Source organism: Pan troglodytes, chromosome 6, assembly GCF_028858775.2.
Source record: "Pan troglodytes isolate AG18354 chromosome 6, NHGRI_mPanTro3-v2.0_pri, whole genome shotgun sequence".
Lineage (NCBI taxonomy): Eukaryota > Metazoa > Chordata > Mammalia > Primates > Hominidae > Pan > Pan troglodytes.
Window position 1 is genome coordinate 6,706,162 of NC_072404.2, and position 10,466 is coordinate 6,716,627.

At 50.3% G+C, this 10,466-nt stretch overlaps 1 protein-coding gene across 4 annotated transcripts in view; it reads left to right on the forward strand.

The window, feature by feature from the left end:
* The window catches only part of DNAAF5 (dynein axonemal assembly factor 5), a 66,452-nt gene extending 64,508 nt beyond the window's left edge, over positions 1-1,944 (forward strand). For all 4 annotated transcript variants that reach the window (XM_063815132.1, XM_063815133.1, XM_024357678.3 and 1 more), the window contains one exon: positions 989-1,944. In XM_063815132.1, coding sequence (XP_063671202.1) covers positions 989-1,125 — 137 coding nt within the window. In that variant the 3' untranslated portion in view covers positions 1,126-1,944. The remainder of the gene's footprint in view (positions 1-988) is intronic.
* The last annotated feature ends 8,522 nt before the right edge of the window (positions 1,945-10,466 follow it).

A 10,466-nucleotide genomic window follows, 5' to 3' on the forward strand; every position in this document is an offset into this window, starting at 1 on the left:
GGGTCCCCATCCAGCAGCGTCAGGTCATTCGTCCCCACATTGTGAGTCGGGTCACTTGTACCCACATTGTGACTACTGGGTCCCCATCCAGCAGCGTCAGGTCATTCGTCCCCACATTGTGAGTCGGGTCACTTGTACCCACATTGTGACTACTGGGTCCCCATCCAGCAGCGTCAGGTCATTCGTCCCCACATTGTGAGTCGGGTCACTCGTACCCACATTGTGACTACTGTGTCCCCATCCAGCAGCGTCAGGTCATTCGTCCCCACATTGTGAGTCGGGTCACTCGTCCCCACATTGTGACTACTGTGTCCCCATCCAGCAGCGTCAGGTCATTCGTCCCCACATTGTGAGTCGGATCACTTGTATCCGCATTGTGATTACTGTGTTCCCATCCAGCAGCGTCAGGTCATTCGTCCCCACATTGTGAGTCAGGTCACTCGTACCCACATTGTGACTACTGTGTCCCCATCCAGCAGCGTCAGGTCATTCGTCCCCACATTGTGAGTCGGATCACTCGTATCCACATTGTGACTACTGTGTCCCCATCCAGCAGCGTCAGGTCATTCGTCCCCACATTGTGAGTCGGATCACTCGTATCCACATTGTGACTACTGTGTCCCCATCCAGCAGCGTCAGGTCATTCGTCCCCACATTGTGAGTCGGGTCACTCGTATCCACATTGTGACTATTGTGTCCCCATCCAGCAGCGTCAGGTCATTCGTCCCCACATTGTGAGTCGGATCACTCATACCCACATTGTGACTACTGTGTCCCCATCCAGCAGCGTCAGGTCATTCGTCCCCACATTGTGAGTCGGATCACTCATATCCGCATTGTGACTACTGTATGTCCACCCAGCAGCGTCAGGTCATTTGCAGATGCTTTTACAGGTGCTTGAACTTTACTACAAAGCCAATTTGCACGAGAGGTAAGATTGGTTTCATGTTTATTTCTGGCATGTTCAAGGTGTTTTGCTGTTTTACAGAGGTCCTCAAAGAGGGCAGCGGGCTGTTCCCAGATCTCCTGGTGAGGGAGACGGAAGCCGTCATCCACAAGCACCGCTCGGCCACCTACTGCGAGCAGCTCCTGCAGCATGTGCAGGCCGTGCCAGCTACACAGTGACCACGCTGGTTTGAGCCACAGCACACCCTTGTCCCCACCTGAGCCAGAGTTTGTGGCCTTTAAATCTCATAAACAAGGCACCTCTGTGCCAGCAGTGAGACTGTGACAGCAAGAATGTACTCCTCAGGACACCTGCCCGCTCTTTCCTTGGAATAACAGCCTCTGAGTGGATTCTGCATGTTATGTGATTTGTTCTGTTCATCGAGAGGGCTCCCAAACATCTGCAGCTGATTTGAAATTAAAAGTAAGTCGCAGCCGCTCCTCCCGCAGCCACATCAGCAGCATCTTAGATTTTAAACCTCACGTGCGCAGCTGGTTCATGAACTATTGGCTGCATCCTGCTTAGGTGCCCACCAAGAAGGTTTTTACCTGTTTAACAAAAAAGAAAGAAGCCAAAGTGATTAGAAAGAAATGAAATCTCTTTTTGGGTTCTGTCTACTGAAATTTAATATCTCAGTGAACAGACTAAAAGGAATTTGGAATCCTAACAACTTGTCAGATTTCTCCTGTTTTAAATATACTGGGACTTTAAAGGTTATATGTCCGGTCACCGTATGTTTTAAGTCGGTAATGCTAACAGTGTTGAAAACAATATTTTATGAGATCTAATTGTGGTTGCCCCTATAGGTAGCAGGAAAGTAAAGTTGCATTTCTCTCTCGCACATTCTACACCCAAGTGCCTAAAAGATCTCATTGTAAGTGGGTAGTGTTACCGGAAGCCATTGTGTTCACACGGGGGAAATGCTGTGTGTATTTTTCAACAAATATTAATGTTTATACTTTCATGTTTGAAAATTTAATTAAAAATATTTGTTTTAATGATTGTGTATGCCTGACTTTGTGAGTTGGTAACTAACCGACATGTCAGGCAGGGATCCCAGCCTCTAGAATTCCAGAGTTCCTCTGTGGGGTGTCGTAGTGCCCCCTCTGGACACCAGGGGGCAGGAGCTCCCAACACGTTCGGGGAACACCCCTGGTAAGGAGGGCCCCATAGGACTCACCTTGAGAGGGGCTGGGGCATCAGGGTGAGGGCAGGCCAGCCTTGGGGGGTGTCAGGGTTGGGGGAGGTCAGCCTTGGGGGTCATCATCAGGGTGAGGGCAGGCCAGCGCTGGGGGGGGTGTCATGGTTGGGGGAGGTCAGCCTTGGGGGTCATCATCAGGGTGAGGGCAGGCCAGCGCTGGGAGGGGTGTCATGGTTGGGGAGGTCAGCCTTGGGGGGTGTCAGGGTCGGGTGAGGTCAGCCTTGGGGGGCATCAGGGTGAGGGCAGGCCAGCCTTGGGGGGTGTCAGGGTTGGGGGAGGTCAGCCTTGGGGGGCATCAGGGTGAGGGCAGGCCAGCCTTGGGGGGTGTCAGGGTTGGGGGAGGTCAGCCTTGGGGGGCATCATCAGGGTGAGGGCAGGCCAGCGCTGGGAGGGGTGTCATGGTTGGGGAGGTCAGCCTTGGGGGGTGTCAGGGTTGGGGGAGGTCAGCCTTGGGGGGCATCATCAGGGTGAGGGCAGGCCAGCGCTGGGAGGGGTGTCATGGTTGGGGAGGTCAGCCTTGGGGGGTGTCAGGGTTGGGGGAGGTCAGCCTTGGGGGGCATCATCAGGGTGAGGGCAGGCCAGCGCTGGGAGGGGTGTCATGGTTGGGGAGGTCAGCCTTGGGGGGTGTCAGGGTCGGGTGAGGTCAGCCTTGGGGGGCATCAGGGTGAGGGCAGGCCAGCCTTGGGGGTGTCTGGGTAGGGGGAGGTCAGCCTGGTTGGCAGCTGGGGTGTCCAGGTGCAGAGAGGTCAATCTGGATGGGGGGTGGTTTCAGAGTTGGGGGACGTCAACCTTGATGGAGGGTGTTTTGTCCGGGTGGGGGAAGGTCACCTTTGGGATTGTCTGGGTGGGGGATGTCAGCCTTGGGGGAGGTCAGCCTTGGGGGTGGCTGGGGTGTCCAGGTTGTGGGAGGCCAGCCTGGGGGGGACGCCGGGGTGGAGAGGTCAGCCTTGGGGGGTGTCTGGGTTGAGGGAGGTCAACCTCGGAGGGTGTCAGGGTTGGGTGAGGTCAGCCTTGGGGGGTATCTGGTTTGGGGGAGGTCAGCCTTGTGGTGTCTGGGTTGGGGGAGGTCAGCCTTGGGGGGTGTCTGGTTTGGGGGAGGTCAGCCTTGTGGTGTCTGGGTTGGGGGAGGTCACTCTTGGGGGATGTCAGGGTGGGAGGAGGTCACTCTTGGGGGGTGTCTGGGTTAGGGGAGGTCACCCCTGGGGGGTGTCAGGGTTGGGGGAGTTCAGCCTTGGGGATGGCTGGAGTGTCCGGATTGGGAGGTCAGTATGTGTAGCTGAGCCTGCCCCATGGACTTACATCCCCTGCCCTAGACACCCTCGCCACCCTCTGGTCCCCTTCAGAGTTGCATCGTCATGGCTGTTCCCTGCGCCAGCTTCTGTAACTCGTGGCCACAGGGATTTCGGGGGCCCTCAGGGGTGGTCTTCCACCTCTTCCTTGTGTGCCCTTTGACCTCTGTGGCTTCTGCCACATCCTTGAAGAGCCCTCAAGAGCCCCTGGGTCGGTGGTCCTCGGTGGCGACGGAGCCAGTGGCAGCAGCCTCACCTGGAAGCTTGTTAGAAAGGCACATTGCAGGGCCTCAGGCCAGACCTACTGAGGCAGAGACGGGTGGGCCGCAGTCAGCCCTGCAGGTGATTCTGAGGCTGCGGACTGGGAGGACCCCCACCTGTGCACCAAGCACTTCCCATCCAGCTCCCATCCAGCATGAAGCTCCGTCGTCTGTCTCTGTCACAAGACCCAGAAATGAATGGCAGGGAGCTTGCCCGAGAGGACACACGTGTGAGGGGCCCCTCGACCCCTCGGACGCAGGTGCACCAACCCCTGGGCCGTCCCTCGCCCTGCATGCTGGGGACACAGCATGGGAAGAGACATCAGCACTGCCGCTCCGTCTCTACACATCTGTAAAGGGAGCTCCCAGGGACCTGGCACGTCCACAGGTGCGTGTGTTCAGAGAAGGACGGAAACCCAGCCTACAAGGGTTCACAGACACCCAAGAGGCATTACGTCCCTCTCCACTTAATTCTTTGAAATGTTGATAGGCCGGGTGTGGTGGTTCATGCCTGTAAAATCCAGCACTTTGGGATGCTGAGTGGAGAGGATCACTTGAGCCCAGGAGTTCGAGACCAGCCTGGGGAACAGAGGGAGACCCCATCTCTACCAAAAATTTTTAAAATGAGCCGGGCGTGTTGGTGGCCCATGCCTGTAATCCCAGCACTTTGGGAGGCCAAGGCGGGCAGATCTCTTGAGGCCAGGAATTCAAGACCAGCCTGGGCAGCATTGGGAAACCCCGTCTCTACAAAAAAATTTTAAAAATGAGTGGGCATGGTGGCACACACCTGCAGTCTGAGCTACTCAGGAGTCTGAGATGGAAGAATCACCCGACCCTGAGAAATCGAAGCTGCAGTTACCCAAGATTGCACTCACTTTTTTTAAACAAGTGAGACCTTGTTTAAAAAAAAAAAATTTTGTAAATCATACATGAGTGGATTAATACAATACGTACTTTTTTTGTCTTGCCTCTTTCACTTAGCAGTTTTGATGTCCATCTATATTGGGGTGTCCATCAATAGTTCATTCCTTTTTGCTGCTGCATAATATTCCATTCTATAGATAAGCCACAGTGTGTTCACCCACTCAGCTGTTGACATGTGTTTGAGGTCTTTCCAGGTTTTGGCTATTACAAATAAAGCTTCTTCCAACATTTGTGTACATGTCTTTGTATGGATAGGTACTTTCATTTCTCTTGGATAAACATCTAGTAGAATGGCAGTCATGGTAGATGTATACTAAATTTTTAAGAAACTACTATTCTATTTTCCAGAGTGGCGGGACCATTTCCACCAGCCCTGTGCAAGAATTCCAGTTCCTCCCATATTTGCCAACACTAGCTAATCAGTTTTTAATTTTAGCCATTTTAATAGGTACGTAGTTGTATCTCATTATGGTTTTAGTTTGCATTTCCCTAATGTCTAATGAGGCTGAGCATCTTTTCATATGCTTATTTGCCATCTGTGTATCTTTTTTGGTGAAGAGTCTTTTTAAATATTGACATGGTTTGGCTGAGTGTCCCCACCCAAATCTCATGTTGAACTGTAATTCCCAGTGTTGAGGGAAGGACCTGGTGGGAGGTGATCGGATCATGGGGATGGATTTCTCCGTTGCTGTTCTCATGATAGTGAGTTCTTATGAGATCTGGTTGTTTAAAAGTGTGCCTTCTCTCTCCCGTCGCCATGTGAAGATGTGCCTGGTTCCCCTTCACCTTCTGCCATGATTGGAAGTTTCCTGAGGCCTCCCCACCCATGCAGAACTGTGAGTCAATTAAACCTCTTTTCGTCATAAACAAGCCAGTCTCAGGTAGTTCTTTATGGCAATGTGAGAACGGACTAATACAAATATCTTGCCCATTTAGACAAAACTGGGTTGTGTTCTTCCTGAATATTGAGAATTCTTCCTATATTCTAGGTACAAGTCCTTTATCATATATCTATGATTTGCAAATATTTTCTCTCATTCCATAGCTTGTCTTTTCATTATTTTAACAATCTCGTTTGAAGAAGATAAGCTTTTTATTTTGAATGAAGTCTAATTTATCAATTTCTTTTTTAATGGATTGTGCTTTTGGTGTTGTATATAGGAGATCTTTGCCTAACCCAAGGACACAAAGTCTTCAGTTCCTGAAGCTCAAAAAGCTGTTGTCGCCAGGCACAGTGGCTCACACCTGTAATCCCAGCACTTTGGGAGGCCAAGGTGGGAGGGTCGCTTGAGCGCAGCTTGGGAATTATAAGGAGACCCTGTCTCTCAAAAAAAAAAAAAAAAACTAACCTGGCATGTTGGTGCATACCTGTAATTCCAGCTACTCGGGAGGCAGAGGCGGGAGGATCTCCTGGGCCTGGGATGTTGAGGCTGTAGTGAGCTACGATTGCACCACTGCACTCCAACCTGGGCGATCGTGCGAGACCCCATCTCAAACAAACAAACAAAAAGCTGTTGTCATACGCCAGGCACGGTTGCTTATGCCTGTAATCCCAGCACTTTGGGAAGCCAAAGGCTGGTGGATCACTTGAGGTCAGGAGTTCAAGACCAGCCTGGCCAAGATAGTGAAACCTCATCTATACTAAAAATACAAAAATTAGCCGGGGCTGGTCGTGGGCGCTTGTATCAAAGCTACTCAGTAAGCTGAGGTGAGAGAATTGCTTGAACCCAGGAGACGGACGTTACAGTGAGCTGAGATCGCGCCACTGCACTCCAGCCTGGGTGACAGAGTGAGACTCTGTCTCAAAAAAATAAATAAATAAAAACAACTCATCTATTTGTTGTTACCTACACTGTGATTCAAAGGCAATTTCTACTTCCCTTTGTAATCCCCTTTCTGTGACCTAAATGAAGAGCTGAGGTTACTGGAGGGTGGGAGCTGGTTGGTTGAAGAAAAAACACTCACCTTTTTGTAGCCAAAGACAGCCTTCTGTATCAGTATGGTATGATCTCCAAAACACATTGTTAATTTTAAAAAACAAGGAGCACAGGCTGGGCGCGGTGGTTCACGCCTGGAATCCCAGCACTTTGTGAGGCCGAGGCGGGTGGATCACGAGGTCAGCAGTTCGAGACCAGCCTGGCCAACATAGTGAAACCCCGTCTCTACTAAAACTACAAAAATTAGCTGGGTGTGGTGGCGCATACCTGTAATCCCAGCTACTCGGGAGGCTGAGGCAGGAGAATTGCTTGAACCTGGGAGGTGGAGGTTGTGGTGAGCCGAGATCTCGCCACTGCACTCCAGCCTGGGTGACAAAGTGAGACTCCATCTGAAGAAAAAAAAAAAGGGAGCTGCCTCTTTTGCTTATGCATAAAAAATTTTTGGAGGGGACAAAAGAAACCAGTTGAACAGTGAGGCCTCTGGAGAAGGGACCTGAGTGCCCCAGGGACTGGAGTGAGAGTCCAGTCTTTATCTCTTGGTACCATGGAATTTACTCCTCTCGGTTCCATGGAATTTACTCCTCTCGGTACCGTGGAATTTACTCCTCTCGGTTCCGTGGAATTTACTCCTCTCGGTTCCGTGGAATTTACTCCTCTCGGTTCCGTGGAATTTACTCCTCTCGGTTCCGTGGAATTTACTCCTCTCGGTTCCGTGGAATTTACTCCTCTCGGTTCCGTGGAATTTACTCCTCTCGGTTCCATGGAATTTACTTTTAGCGCACGTATTTATTACCCAGTCAAAAACAACTCTGCTGAGACTAACCTGTAATCGAAGCCTCACTGACACCTGACGCTGTTCTCGGCTCACAAGTCAGCACACTTGTTTCTTCTGTAGCACGAACCCCTGTCCCAGGGAAGGGTGTTCAGGATGTCAAAGCAAAAGCTTTATCAGAAAGTTGTCTTGGGCGGGGTGTGGTGGCCCACGGCTGTAATCGCAACACTTTGAGAGGCTGAGGCGGGAGGATTGCTTGAACCTGAAAGTGGAGGCTGCAGTGGGTCTTGATGGCATCATGGCACTCCAGCCTGGGTGACAGAACAAGACCCCATCTCAAAGCAAACAAACAAAACTTGTCTTATTGAGAAATGAAAATGCAGAGACTTGTAACCAAGTGCTCATAGCAGCTTTATTCTAGCCCCAAATTGGAAAAAACCCAAATGTCCATCAACAGTCCATCTGCAGTGTAAACAAACTACAGTCTGTCCAGACAACAGAATACGATTCTGCAATCGAATGACAGGGCACACTGCAACGGGGACAGCTCCCACAGATACCAGGCCAGTGAGAAAAGACTGTATCTCATATAATTTATATGGAACTCGAGAACAGGCAAAGCTGTTCTATAGTCCTTTTTTTTTTCCTTTGAGCCAGTGTCTCACTCTGTCACCCAGGCTGGAGCGCAAGGGTGCCATCACAGCTCACTGCAGCCCCAACCTCCCAAGCTCAAGCGATCCTCCCGCCTCAGCCTCCGGAGTAACTGGGACTACAGATGCACACCACCACCCCCAGCTAATTTTTTATTTTTAGTAGAGACGAGTTCTCACTATGTTGCCCAGACTGGTCTCGAACTCTTCGGCTGAAACGAACCTCCTAACTCAGCCTCCCAAAGTGCTGGGAGGACAGGCATGAGCCGCTGTGCCCAGCCTACTCCTTTTTAAATCACCGAATCAATGATGACTATATGGAGGCTCTTTATGTTTATTATATTATTCTCTCTACTTGTGTATGTGTGAATTCTGCATGAGTTTTTATAATGAAAAACATCAAACTTCAAAAACAGTCACCTGGCTAAGCGTGGAAGACACAGGCTCAGCCTGAGTGCTCTTGGAGGCTCTTCTCCAGGTGGGAGCAGGCCGGGCGGTGTCCCTTTTACTGAGCACTTGATTTTCCACTACCAGGTGTCTCCTCACTAGCCTGAGAACTTAATTAAATTTTCTCTAAAGATAAATCTTTCATCCTAGCCAGAGCAATCAGGCAAGAGAAAGAAATAAAAGGCATCTAAATTGGAAAATAAGTCAAATTATCCCCATTTGCTGATGATATGATCATATATCTAGAAAACCTTCCAAAAAGCTCTTAGATGGGATGAATGCAGTTAAGCTGCAGAATACAAAATCAACATACACAGATCAGTAGTATTTCTGTCCGTCAATAATGATCTAGTTGACAAAGAAATCAAGGCAATCACACTTATAATAGCTACAAAAAAATAAAACACCAGCCGGGCGCGGTGGCTCACGCCTGTAATCCCAGCACTTTGGGAGGCTGAGGCGGGCAGATCACAAGGTCAGGAGATAGAGACCATCCTGGCTAACACGGTGAAACCCCGTCTCTACTAAAAATACAAAAAAAAATTAGCCGGGCGTGGTGGCGGGCGCCTGTAGTCCCAGCTACTTGGGAGGCTGAGGCAGGAGAATGGCGTGAACCTGGGAGGCGGAGCCTGCAGTGAGCGGAGATCGTGCCACTGCACTCCAGCCTGGGTGACAGAGCCAGACTCCGTCTCAAAAAAAAGAACGAGATCCTGACTTTTGCAGCAACATAGATGGAACTGGAGGCCATGATCTTAGTGAAACAAGCCAGGTGCAGAAAGTCAAATACCACATATTTTGACTCATGAGTGGGTGCTAGAAAATGTGAACACATGGACATAGAGAATGATAGACAGTGGAGACTCAGAAGGGTGAAGGGAGAAAAGGGAGTGGATGATGTAAAACGACTTAGTGGGTACAACATATGATATTCAGGCGATGGATCCCCAACAGCTCTGACTTGACCAGTATCCAGAATGCAATCTATGCATGTAACGAAACTGCACTGTACCCCACGTTCTTACAGCGATAGAATATTTCTCCTGACTTCTCCCCATTTTCCAGAATTCTATTTTTTTTTTTTTTTTTTTTTTTTTTTTTTTTTTTTGAGACAGAGTCTCGCTCTGTCACCCAAGCTGGAGTGCAGTGGTGCGATCTCGGCTCACCACTACCTCCACCTCCTGGGTTCGAGCGATTCTCCTGCCTCAGCCTCCTGAGTAGCTGGGATTACAGGCGCATGCCACCACACCTGGCTAATTTTTGTATTTTTGTTTGTTTGTTTGTTTAGTAGAGATGGAGTTTCACCATGTTGGTCAGGCTGGTCTCGAACTCCTGACCTCGTGATCCACCTGCCTCGGCCTCCCAACGTGCTGGGATTACAGGCATGAGCCACCGTGCCCAGCCCAGAATTCTATAAATAGCATTGTCCATCTGATGTCAGAGAGAGAAACAATCCCTGGATGTTACTCAGGCTGGTGGGCTATGAATACCATGGTTTGTTGTTGTTTTGAGACGGCGTCTCTCTCTGTCACCCAGGCTGGAGGGCAGTGCTGCAATCTCAGCTCACTGCAACCTCTCCCTTCTGGGTTCAAGCGATTCTCCTGCCTCAGCCTCCCAAGTAGCTAGGGCTACAGGCGCCCACCACCATGCCCAAATGATTTTTGTATTTTTAGTAGAGATGAGGTTTCACCACATTGGCCAGGCTGGTCTCAAACTCCTGATCTCAAATGATTCACCCACCTGGGCCTCCCAAAATGCTGGCATTACAGGCATGAGCCACCGCGCCCAGCCTTTTAAAAGCATTTTAAGAGGTCTCAGGCAGTGCCTTTCACAGAGAGGAGGCTGCAGCCTCCACGCAGACCTCACCCTCTCCGCCTTCTTCCTTTGACCTCGGCATGTCCTTGATATTGTACCCAAGGGTCTGTACCGCTCTCCTGTGACTCTTCTTACAAGCAAATGATGGCTCCAGGAGCTGGCCTGGACCCTGAGGCCTAGAACCTGCCCCAAGGGGAAAAGCATCTGCTCATTTGTGTTTAGGCATTT